Source organism: Microtus pennsylvanicus, chromosome 20, assembly GCF_037038515.1.
Source record: "Microtus pennsylvanicus isolate mMicPen1 chromosome 20, mMicPen1.hap1, whole genome shotgun sequence".
Taxonomy (NCBI): domain Eukaryota; kingdom Metazoa; phylum Chordata; class Mammalia; order Rodentia; family Cricetidae; genus Microtus; species Microtus pennsylvanicus.
In genome coordinates, this window is record NC_134598.1 from 34700041 (window position 1) to 34713268 (window position 13228).

At 40.0% G+C, this 13228-nt stretch overlaps 1 protein-coding gene across 2 annotated transcripts in view; it reads left to right on the forward strand.

Moving 5' to 3' along the window:
- The window catches only part of Chpt1 (choline phosphotransferase 1), a 32301-nt gene that overhangs the window by 12205 nt on the left and 6868 nt on the right, over nt 1–13228 (forward strand). For both annotated transcript variants that reach the window (XR_012908658.1, XM_075954704.1), the window contains exons 2-5: nt 1183–1330; nt 2980–3121; nt 7576–7660; nt 8966–9097. Coding sequence is in view for 1 of the 2 variants with exons in the window: in XM_075954704.1 (XP_075810819.1) it covers nt 1183–1330; nt 2980–3121; nt 7576–7660; nt 8966–9097 (507 nt within the window). In the remaining variant the exon portion in view is untranslated. The remainder of the gene's footprint in view (nt 1–1182; nt 1331–2979; nt 3122–7575; nt 7661–8965; nt 9098–13228) is intronic.

A 13228-nucleotide genomic window follows, 5' to 3' on the forward strand; every position in this document is an offset into this window, starting at 1 on the left:
CTGGTAAATGCCTGGGCCAGGGCTAATTTTCATGGTTCCAGAGTAGTCAACTTTTGAGAACCGTCTGTGTCCCGTGTCACAAGGTCCTGAAGGGAATGTGGCTTCTCCCCACTTTCGTGGGAGATCTGAGAATTGTTAGACCTTCATTTCCTGGGGCTCCTTGCCCTGGCCTTGGTTGATGATCTTGTCCTTTTCAGGCACAGGTCAGTTCTGAGCCAGGAGCTCAAAGGGAGCCTTTCACAAGCCCGCTTCTCTGCTCATGCATCCTCGGTCCCTCCTCACTTGCTGCCTTAACCTTTCCCAACTCTGCACTTGTTAACACATTACTGGGCTCTGTTCTGCTCCCCATGCCTGTGTGTGGCCTGGAACTCCAGACAACTGGAGCAGCCAAAGAGTTTGCCTCTTTCCTTCTTTCAAGGATCTCTTACAGACTTTCTTTGGGCCACCAACCAGCTCCCAAATCAGGACACTGACGGAGGCTTCCTAGTTATGAGTGTTCGCCTTAGCTTATGCTTGTCCTACTAGCTCTTATAACTTAAGCTAACTTGTTTCTCTTTATCTATATTTTGCCTCAGGACTTTTTACCTTTGTTTTATTCTGTGTGTCCAACTTCCTTGCTTCCTCCTTGTCTGTCTGGCTGGCCCTGGGCGTCCCCCCCCCCTCTCCTTCCCTCACCTAGATACCTCTTACTTATTCTGTCTGCCAGCCCCACCTAGCTATTGACTTGTCAGCTTTTTATTAGACCAATCAGTTGCCTTAGGTAGGCAAGGTGAAACAGCAACACATCTTTACATAGTTAAACAAAGGCAGCACAAACAAGTGTAACAATTGTATTAACACCTTCACACTGTTAAGGTAATACTCTGCAGCATAAAAAAATGTAACACATCTTTGCCTGGTTAAAGTAATATTCCACAATAGATCTCAGGTTGCGTGGGTGGGAGGGTAAATCCAGTCTCTGATCTTATTCACGAGTGGACACAGACTGATCTGCAATTTGCCTTGAAGGTCTTTCTTAGAGTACAGATTTCCTGGAGAATCCAGACACATGCAGCCTATGAGTATGGGGATACTAGAAAAGCATGGACTAGGAATGTAGGTTAGAGCTGAAGCTGCTCAGCCACTTCATGTTTTCACACAGAAGCTGGCTTGTCACTTATGCGTGTGTGTATTTCCTTGTAGGCACCATACTGGACGTACTTTTTATGTGCCCTGGGACTCTTCATCTACCAGTCACTGGATGCCATTGACGGAAAGCAAGCCAGAAGGACAAACTCTTGTTCTCCTCTAGGGGAACTGTTTGATCATGGCTGTGACTCTCTCTCCACGGGTAAGTTAGTAGAGTTTTGCTTTTTCTTTCAGTGATTTCTTCAATGACAAAAGAAACACCGCAGTGATCTGAGCTGTTCGCGTCCTCATTTTTTTCTGAGGTCTATATTTGGGAGCACTTTTGCCCAGTGTGTTTTAATAGGATGTTCAAAGTTTGTTTTGTGCTAAAATGATGTTGTGAGGCTTCCAGCTCAGCCCTATGCACAGAGCCTCCCACTCCCCTGGGGTGGAAGACTAAAGCCCTCCTTTCTTAGTACACAGGGCAGCCCAGTGTCGGCTGCAGGCGTCTGTGGAGAGTGGATCTTTGTCCATCTTCAACCACTTGAGGCCCAAAAGACAAAGTCTCTTGAGGGGAAGCAAACTGAAGCTGTGCAGGAAAAGAGCACAGAGGTAATGGATGGCGTCTTCACGGTGTCTGATGCAATTCCAGAGCTCGTCCCCGAACCTGGCGAGGACAAAGTGACCCTGAGATGCCCCTTGTTTCAGTGCGATTCCATCTCCATATCATAGTCTCTCAGATTTCCTGTTTCTGTCATGAATCTGCTGCTGTGACGTGTCCTGTGACATGCCATAGAAAGACAGGAAAAACTGCTGTTGTGACGTGTCCTATAGAGACAGGACATGTAAGAAACCCTCTCTGGGAAAGTCGCATCCCATTCCTCGAATATCCTCCTTTTTGTCCTCCTTAATTCAGGAATAATCCTCCCCTCCCCTATAAAAGGTTGCCTATAAAATGAACCTTCTAAGATCCCAGGAATACAGCTTCCTAAGCACCTACCCTTGGATGAGTTTTACTGTGGTTTGTTTTGATACTGGGGGTTGAAATTGGGGTCTTCTGCTTGTGAGACAAGTGATCTCCTCTGAGCTACATCCCCAGGTTCTCTTTACTCTTTGTTTTGACACAAGGTCTAACTCAATTGTTGTGCTAGTCTTGAACTACTGTTCCTTTCTTAAGCAGTTCTCTGTCCCACGTATGTAAATCTATGAAGACAAACAGAACTCAACTTTGCATCATAGAAAAGTTTTCGTTGTTTGAAGTGAGTGTATTGTATTTTAATGCCAGTGTCCCTTAAACAGGATTTCTAAAGAGGATAACTCAGTATTTCGTGTCTTAGTCAGGGTTTTGTTTGCTATTCAGAGATACTGTGACCACAGCCACTCTTGTAAAGGAAAACACTTCATTGAGGCTGGCTTAAAGTTTCAGAGGTTTAGACCAGTATCATGCAGGCAGGCATGGTGTTGAAGAAGGAACTTAGAGTGGAGAAGAAGCTACATCTTGAGCCGGAGGCAGCAGGAAGTGGTCTGGAACACTGTGTGTGGCTTGAGCATGTATGAGACCTCAAGCCCACCTTCACAGTGACACACTTCTAATAAGGCCGCAGCTACTCTAACAAAGGTACACCTCTAGTAGTGCCGCTTTCTTTGGGGGCCATTTTCTTTTAAACAGCACACTGGTTTTATTTATTTTGGTTCTCAAGACAGGGTTTCTCTGTGTATCCCTGGCTATTCTGGAACTCCTCTATAAACCCGGCTGGCCGTGAATTTACAGAGATCCACCTGCCTCTGCCTCCTGAGAGCTGAGATTAAAGGTGTGTGCCACTGCTGCCTGGTGGCTTGGTTTTATTCCTGTTTATAAACGTTGTTTTTCAGTATTTATGGCCATTGGCGCTACGGTTGCTGTTCGCCTGGGGACGCACCCTGACTTGTTGTTCTTCTGCTCCTTTATCGGGATGTTTCTGTTTTACTGCGCTCACTGGCAAACCTATGTCTCAGGAGTCTTGAGATTTGGAAGGTAAGCATTTTCTTAAATTCCACATTTTAAAGTACAACCAAATTATTTTTTATAAACTATAATAGCATCTGACATTCATTGGAATGTCCATCAGCGCTACGCCTAGAGCTGTTCTGTTATCTTGCCTGCTATAGTTACATTATTTGACAACATTTTTTTTCTTCTGACTCTCTCAGACTTACTAGTTCAAGGTCAGGATAGAATAAAATAAGTGTATGGTATCTAAACACTATTTGCTCATAAAATAATGTGACGTTGAATTGAAGAATATTTTTGTTATTGTTGAATTTAAGGAATTTTAAACAAAACAAAAAATTCCTTAGGTGGGGTTTTATGGGTAACCCTGACTAGCCTGAAATTCACTATGTTGGCCTCACATTCATAGAGATCCAATTTCCTCTATCTACTAAGTGCTGGGATTAAAGGATGTGCATCATGTCCAGATGAAGATGATTTTTTTTGGGTCAAATTATCATGTACCCTGATAGAGGGACCCCCTTGACAACAGTCACCAGCAACAGATGATTTGGAGACTAAGCTGTGGGAGACGGATGAGATCACATGAGAACACCCTACACCCTATAGATGCTAGAGGTGCACGTTGCCTGCTACGTACGCCTTGGGAGGCTCCTCTTCAGACATCAGAGAAGAGTGCAGGAGCATACACAGATGCTGCTGTTGGGGCGCACACATAGACGCCCAGTCTCTCCTGCTGTTGCCTCCTGATTCAGATATAAAACTCACAACTCCCTCTCTAGCACCACGTTTGCCTGTATGGTGCCATGTCCTACCATTATGATAATGTAAAACCTCTGAACCTGTGAGCCAGCCCAAATGAATGTTTTCTTTTGTAAGAGTTGCTGTGGTCATGGTGTCCTCTTCACAGCAATAAAACAGTGGCTAATACAGAAGTTGTACCAGGAAAGTGGGGTATTGCATGGCCTGAACATGCTGCTTGTTGGCTGAATGTGAATTTTGGATTAGGAAAGCAGTTGAATGCCTAAATGGTGCTTAATGGGCTATATTAGTAGGAGCAGGGAAGACCATGGTGCTGAGAATAATGTACATTTATAATGGCCTGGCCAGAGAGGTTTCAGAGAAGCATATTAGTAAGAGGCCTGGAGATTATTCTTGTGGTGTTTTGGTGAAAAATGTAGTTTCTTTCTGCCCTTATTTGAAAGTTTTCCTGAGGCTAAATTGAAGAGTTTGGGGATTAATGTCATTGGCAGAAGAGATTTAAAAACAGCCTAGTATTGATTGTGTTGCTTGGTTATTAATGGCTGTTCTTTGCAAATATATAACAAAAAGGAGCAAGCTTAGCAAGGAAAAAATAAAAAGTGTATAGTTTGAGGAGAAAAGGGTCACCAGGTACAATAGAGCTAAGTCCAGTGCTCAGGGAGATGAAAAGTCTGATGCCAAATGGAATGAAGGGATTGGTGACTTCAGGACAAGACCTCGCCCAGCTAAGTTTCCAGTTTGTGAAGAGAAATTGAAGAAAATCTTAGGGCCAGGCATGGTGGCACAAGCCTTAATCCCAGCACCAGGAAGGCAGAGATAGGCAGATCTCTGAGTTCAAGGCTAATCTGGTCTACCGATCAGTTTCAGGACAGCCAAAGGGATTATAGAATCTCTATGACTAAGGAAAGCTGCTGAGACTAGGTGATTGGTAGGGGTACTTCTGTGTGGAGGCTCAGAGAGGTCTTTATGTGAATCCATAAAGATGAAATGAAGCCTATTGTGTTGGAGACCCCAAGATGATGAAGACGCTAGAGTTGTAAGGTACATGCCAAGGAGAGCTGCTAATAGGGTGTGGAACCACATGAGAGAGAGAATTACGTTTCAGTCAATAAAGCTGAAAGGAGTTGGGGATCTGAAGAGCATTTTGACATCAGATATGAAAATGCAGAGTTTGGAGTTTGCCCAGATTGTTTTAGGTCTTGCTTTGGCCCATTATTTCTGCTTGCTCCCTTTCCTCCTTTGTGGAATGGTAATATATATCCTATGCCATTATATTTTGGAAGTATGTGATCTGCTTTTTGATTTTAATATTACAGGGGATTACAGATAAGAGATGATCGTGAATCTCTAATGAGACTGTGAACTCTGGACTTTTGAACAGTGTTGGGACTGTTACAGACCATGGCGACTTTTGAAGTTGGACTGAATGCATTTTTGCATTATGACAGCTACGAACTCATGAGGGTCAGGGAGTGGATTGTGGTGGTTTGAATAAGAATGGGCCTTATAGGCTTATAGATTGAATGCTTGGTCACCAGGGAGTAGCACTGTTTGAAGGGATTAGGAGGTGGTGTGGCCTCTTTGGAGGAAGTGTGTCACTGGGGGTGGGCTTTAAGATTTCAGATGTTCAGGCCAGGCCTAGTGTTACTCTCTCTTGCTGCTGCCAGCCAACTGGGATGTAAAGCTCTTAACTGCGTCTCTTTCCAGCACCAAGTCGGCCCACACAACCCTCATGCTTTCTGTTATGACCATAATGGACTAGACCTCTGAATCTGTAAGGCAGCCCCAATTGCATGTTTTCCTTTAAAGACTTGCTGTGGCATGGTATCTCTTTACAGCGATAGAAAATTGACTAAGACAACTGAAAATTCTTTCATAATCCTAAACCAAGCTTCATCCAATGCCCTTTTGAGAAACTCAAGTTTGTGAACAGCAACTCACACAGAAATGTTTGAAGCTATACATTTCAACACAACACAGTCGCTGCTTTGATATTTACATAATGATGAATCATTAAAGTGAACTATTGTCTATTTCTCATAAACTACTGTGTAGTGATACTCCACCTGGGAATGAGAGAGTAAAACAGTCCCACTGGTTGATGGCCTTACAGACCAGGCAGTGGTGACACACACCTTTAATCCCAGTAGCCACACTAGTTGCCACAGAAACCAGGCAATAGTGGTACACACATTTACCCATCCCTACAGAGGAATATAAGATGGGAGGAGACAGCTCTCACACACAGTCTTATTCTGGAGGCAGGATCTCCATTTTGGACTGAGGTCAAGTTAAGAGCCACTGGCTGGCTGCTTTGCTTTTCTTCAGGTCGAACCCCAATTTCTGTTTCTGGATTTTTACTGCCTCACACTGGGAAAAATCCATTTGTTTAAACAATTTCAGTGAATAATGGGGCCATAGGCTGACTATAGTACGTTAAACAGCACATCTGAAGAGAGGGAGAAGGTACAGGTGCAGACTCAATTTTCAGTCTGCAAACTTCTTCATGAGAGCAGAAAAAGTTGTTTCCTGATCTCCATGGCACACACATACAAGCATCCACTACACTACACTAACACAAAATAACTGGATTAAAAAATATATTAAAAAGTGAACACTAATCACTAAGAAAAGAGGAGGAAGAAGGAGAAAAGGAGAAGGAAGGGAAAGAGGAGGAAGAGGAAGAAGAATTTGCCTTAGGACTGGGGAAGTGGCTCAGTGGGTAAAGCTCTTGTTTTAAAAGCATGAGAACCTGAGTTCAAATCCCCAGGTCCCACATAAAGCCAGGTGCAACAGCAGCTGTCATAGCAGTGCTTGTGGGATTCCTCTCTGTATGCTATGAATATGTTTTATTACCATTGGTTAATAAAGAAGCAGCTTTGGCCTGTGACAGGGCAGAATATAGCTAGGTGAGAAAACTAAACTGAATGCAGGGAGAAAGAAGGCGGAATCAGGCAAATGCCTTGTGGACGCCCAAGAAGCAAGATGTGAGGTAACAAACTACAAGCTTCGTGGTAAGATATAAAATAGAAATGGGTTAGTTAAAGATGTAAGAGCTGGCTAGAAATATGCCTGAACCGTTAGCCCAAACAATGTTGTAATTAACAAGTTTTTGTATCATTATTTGGTTCTGGGTGTTTGGGAAATGAGAGCGCAATCTCTGTTTGCATTGCTTCCATGGCTAGATGGGAGGTGAAGACAGGAGGAACCCCCCCACACACACACCCAGAAACTTGCATGCTCGTTAGCCTGGCATGTGCAGCAGCAGATGACGGACTGGTTACAAACAAGGTGCATGGTGAGGCCCAGCAGCTAAAGTTGTCCTGTGACCTCCACATGCACCTGCACTCACAAGTCATACTTAGCAATAATAATTTTCCTTAAGTCAAATCATTTATGTATTATTATGAGTGTTATGTTATTTTTAAGAATAACACTTTTTTAAAAAATTCAAACCACAGAAGTACATGAAGTAGAAACTATCTTGTTTCTATAGTTTGGGTTACTTCTTGCAACCTGATACATGCCTATACTGTATTTACCTGTGTGAGAACAAATGTGGTTCTGTTCTACCTAGCACAGTCAGCTGCTGCAGAATCCAATGCTGGACATAAAAGTTAAAAATCAACCAGGTTTGTATGATTTATTTGCATCTGTGCCATAGAGTATGTGATAACTCACCAAACACTTACCTGCTCTTTGTTCTTCCTCTGTAGAGTGGATGTAACTGAGATTCAGGTAGCTTTAGTGGTCATCTTTATATTGTCTACATTTGGAGGAGCAGCAATGTGGGACTATACGGTAAATCTAAATATTTAAATTTACATATAAATGCTTTTTATGTACATAGGAAGATACTAGATTGTTGCCTGTCCTTAGAAATCCTGGGAGTTAATTTATTCTCTTGTGTAAGCTTTTTGTAATAATACTAAATAATAATAATAATAATAAATACATAAAGTGTGTTTATGTGACATTTTCTTCTGTAATGTTTTATTGCATAGAAAAATATCCCTGTTTTCCTAATACAAAAGAAAAAAAATCCACTGAAATTAACTTTTCCAGGGCAAAATTTATCACATAAAACACATACTTTAAAAAGAATTAGTAAGATATATTTGAAATTTGTCCCTAAATATCCTCTGCTTCCTTGGATATACATCAAACACACACACACAGGTTTTAAAAATCGAATCTTAAAAGCAAGTTTCCTTGTGGCACTTAACTATTTGAAGTTTCCAGTTATTTTATACCTGTGAGCACAGAGAGACTTAGTACACTCTCAGATAGTCCAACTTTCCCTAGCACGTTCCAATTCCTTCCCATAAGAACAGTAGAGTCAAGGCTATTCTACTACTGACCTAGATCCGCTGGATGCTGAATGTGAACCAAGAAGCAGCTGGGCAATTATAGTCATTAAATCAGGTGTGGTTGTCTTCAGTTTTGAACTGAATCTTAAACTTATTTCATTCAGGGTTTTGGCAACAGCACAGGGAGAAAACACACCTTATTCTCACAACTTATGATACTTAAGGTTTTCTGCATTTAGTTGTTAGCCTACAGTTTCCATAAATTTTGGTATCATCTCTCGAAGTCTATTTTCAAAATATACTAGCTATAGTGTCTAGCAATTCATTGTTACTGTTTTTAAATCCTTTGCTGCCTTTGGAAGTTGTCTTGAGCAACAGTTGACCAACAGGTAAATATATCGGTGGAGGTTTAATCCTGGATATTAACTGCACAGGTTTTTGCATGCACACACTTGGTGGTCATCATTTGTAGAGTGCAGATCGCCCTGTCTGCCTTTCCTGTGATACTGCCTTTTAGAAGCTGCTGAATTCCAGTGAACTATCCTTTTTCATGTTGAAGTTGATAAAGACTTATAAAACTTAACTATTCAGTTATGATCCTATACACAAACTGATCTGATTTGCTGCACTCACTTTTCAGTTAGTAAAGCTTTGCTAGAAAAGTTCCTGTTCATATTGCAGAAGATGTTTGATTTTGCGAAAAAAGATAGCCTATTGTACATGACAGTGTCATGCTTCTATTTAATAGAGAAACTCAGTTTTCCTAATGATTTGTTTGTCTCCTCCATCCCTAAAGATACCTATTCTAGAAATAAAACTGAAGATCTTTCCAGTTCTTGGAGTAGTGGGTGGAGCAATCTTTTCCTGTTCAAATTATTTCCATGTGATCCTCCATGGCGGTGTTGGCAAGAATGGATCTACTATCGCAGTAAGACATTATTTTCATCATTCAGTATTAATATATAATAAAACTCCAGAATGGAGAAAGAAACCAATTATCTTGAAGAATTTGTTTCAGACACATAGCACAAAAACATTTTAAAAACAGTTTAGAGTGAAAGCATTTTTCCCCTTCAGTGTTTTATTATTGCACACAATGACTACAGGCAGCATCAGTGCCATTCATTTGCTTTCACTTTGTGCCTCGATCAGACTAGCAGCAAGGAGAATTGGTTGAATGGTAGGTAGGAAAGGTACCAAAGGTTTCATAGATGGAAAAATATATAAATTTTGTTGGAATTTTACTGAAATTTACTTAAAAGAACTACTCTAATGATTTAGAATTAAGTATTTTAACCTCATTTCTTGAGTATATGTGCTTGTCTTTGTGGTCTTTATACTTTTCTTATACTATCATAATTTGTATATTTATTCATAATTGTTTTAAAAAGTTAGTACTTTTGCTGGGTGATTGTGGCACATGCCTTAATCCCAGCACTTGAGAGGCCAAAGCAGGTGGATCTCTGTGAGTTCGAGGCCAGCCTGGTCTACAAGAGCTGGTTCCAGGACAGCTTGCAAAGCTACAGAGAAACCCTGTCTCGAAAAAAAAACAAAACAAAAACAAAAAAACAGTACTTTTAAGGAAAGGGAAGACAGACTTTCTGACACTTTTAAATTAATGTGATATCTACATCTTAAAAAAGTCTAATAATATCTTCAAGATAGGTGACCATAAGAAGGTAGTATTTATTCAAATGATGCCATTTTATAACAAAACTATTAGAATGGTTTTTAAGAATTACTTTAAACTATTGTATTCTGTGACTCAAATTTTCTGTCCTTAAAGGGTTTATTGATTTAGAGCAAGGTTTAATTTGTTTTCTTGAGGCAGGGTCTCTCTATGTAACCCTGGAAGCCCTGAAACCTGCTTTGTAGACAAGACCAACTCACCACACCCAGATAGAACAAGATTTATTACCAAGAGTAATAAACAGGAGATACGGTATTTTTAGTTACAAAAATTCTCATCTTCCCAAGTCACTTGCAAATTGGCTCTCAAGACACTTTCAAAAGTATTCTCTAATTAATAGATTTTCAAATTTTAATGCATCACTTATAATTCAAAAGCAAATTATAAAATTTAGATGTGTCAGTTCTGATCTGCTTGTAAAAACTGTCTTTTTTTTTTTTGAGGTGTTTTCTCTGCTAACCTTAGTGTAATACTGGGCTTTAGGTACTTGGAATAAGTGTTGCTTTACCATGGGCAATAAAATAGAACACTATCAGAAACATAATAAATTCCAATAAAGATTAGATTTAGTGTAAAACTCTCAATAGCCATATAGAGAATTTTTTTTTTCGAGACAGGGTTTCTCTGTAGCTTTGGAGCCTGTCCTGGAACTAGCTCTGTAGACCAGGCTGGTCTCAAACTCACAGAGATCCGCCTGCCTCTGCCTCCCGAGTGCTGGGATTAATAGTTACTAAATGTTTGAAAGATGAATTCAGTTGAAATTCAAGCTAGTAGAAAGCAATTTCTAACTGAAAATGATGAGTTTTCAACTAGAAAACAAATTAGGATCAAACAAACAAAAATTATACACACAGCTCAAACTCCATGCCCGGCCTTCCCAAACATTGGGATTGTTGGATAGCTCAACACTGCATAGGTTCTCTGGTTTAGCAGATTTTTTTTAAATTGAATTAAATATAAAAATATAAAGTGCTATTACCTAATATCATTTAGAACAAGGTTTAATTTATTTTTAGACAGGGTCTCTCTGTGCGGTCCTGGCTATAATTTATAGACAATTCTAACTTAAAATATTTAAACTTAAAAGAATTAGGCTGTTTTAATGAACACATTGGTGGTTAATAGATTCAGTAAGTATCAATACTAAATAGATTTCAACATTTTTTTAGGATAAGAGTGTTGATTCACACTGAAGAAATTTAATGACCTAGAATATATAATTTTATATGAAGGTATTGATGTAGAAAAAAAACCAAGGTTAAATTAAACCTTTCCTAATCAATGATTCTGGTATCTTGTAATTAGTCGTCTAAGTTTTATTTTAACAAAAATGTATTGATAGTCTTAAGTATGAATGACCTTTATTAAGTTGATATAGAAAATCTTATTGCCATTTTTGTTTGTTGTTAAATCATGCATATATAAAGTTTGGATCAGTATCTGTATACCTTATTTTATAATGCTAGGGTCTTGAGAAAGTTTGAATTAATCCATATACTACGCTGTACTCTTTAGTTCTCTAGTTCGTTTTTTTTAAAATATTTATTTATTTATCATGTATATAATATTCTGTCTGTGTGTATGCCTGCATGCCAGAAGAGGGCACCAGACCCCATTACAGATGGTTGTGAGCCACCATGTGGTTGCTGGGAATTGAACTCAGGATCTTTGGAAGAGCAGGCAATGCTCTTAACCTCTGAGCCATCTCTCCAGCCCAGTTCTCTAGTTCTTTGCACAAAATAGACCTTCACAGCTGGCCCTGCTGGCTGGCACATGCCTTATAATCTCAGCACTTGAGAGGTGGTAGCAGTAGAATCAAAGTCACCCTAAGCTACATAATGAATTTGAGGCTAATCTGGGCTACATGACACCATCTTTAAAAAAAAAAATTCAAAAATGGCTACAGTATTCTTTCTCCTGCCTACTCTCTTGAGAGAAGATGACATTGTTAAACTTTCTAGAAGGACAATCTAGAAATCATGCTATCTGTAGTCTGAGGATAGCCTCTCTTCCCCCAGGACATAGAAAGCAACGGTCACTACTGGTCAGTGGATACTGCAGGAATATGGCCCCCTTTGATTGAAGCCTTTCTCCTCCTCCTCCTCCTCCTCCACAGGCACACAGGCATGCCTTGTCAGCTTAAACATCTTGCTTCCTGCAGCCACATGTATGCTGTCACAGATGCCTAGCCCCTAGGCTCTGCATACCCAAAAACAGTCACAGCTGCCTAACCCCTGTAATAATCCATCAGGCCAGAAACAACTATCACACAAAGAGCACTTGAGAAAAATGTATTTTATGAAGTTAACATTTTGTGTATCAGCAGCTTTGTGTAAAAATGGCAGTTAAGAGATTATAAACTATCTAAATTGTTTTAAAGAGCCTTGAGGACCTTTGATACTCTATTACAACAACTTTCAAGTGGCTGTTTGGCATGCAGCTGTGGCAGCCCTGTACCCAAGACTGGGTTTGACTATACTCCCAAAAGGGTACATACACTCTGGAGTTACTTTCAGCTGCCGAGGCTTGAACAATTCTTTTTTTTTTTTTTTTTTTGGTTTTTCGAGACCGGGTTTCTCTGCGGCTTTGGAGCCTGTCCTGGAACTAGCTCTGTAGACCAGGCTGGTCTCGAACTCACAGAGATCCGCCTGCCTCTGCCTCCCGATTGAACAATTCTTAATAGTGATTTCAGCAAGGTGTACTTAGGGTTGACTAGTCATAGTATTCAGAGTTGATGATTTATGTTGTTTTACTCCAGTTGAGCTTAATTTAGACTTCCACATTGTAGTGGGTAACTTTTCCATGAGAGTCTTCATAGACCAGGGCTGGAACAGATACACGGGCAAAATAATTAAGAGCCTCTCTAGACTTACTGCCTCACTTACTAGAAAGAACTCTCCAATTTGACAGGTTTTAGTTATCAATCCCTTGGGTCTGGCCCATCACTATCCTGACTCTCTTCCAGACTCCCACAATCATGATCATGGCTTTGTGGGATCATGGTTTGTTCCTAGAATTGACTGCTCCTCTACATCACAAAGAATGTATTCCAAAAAAATCATGGTTTTATCTTTACCAAAAATGAAATTTAAATGCCTAGGAGATGTAAAGAAAGTGAAAACACATTCTGACAGTTTATTGGTGCTTTTCAGCATGTTTTTCGTGAAACATGGTGTGCTGTTACATATCTTTTTTTTTTTCAGTATTCACAGGTCTTATACATTTACTATCGGTCATACTTTATACTATCCTTTGATGACAAATTTTTGGTTTTTAAGAAATTAGAACAAAATTTCAAAAAAGAATCCTTAGTTTAGAATCTTTATAATAAAACAGAAAAATGTTTGCTGTGAAATATGCGTGTTAACA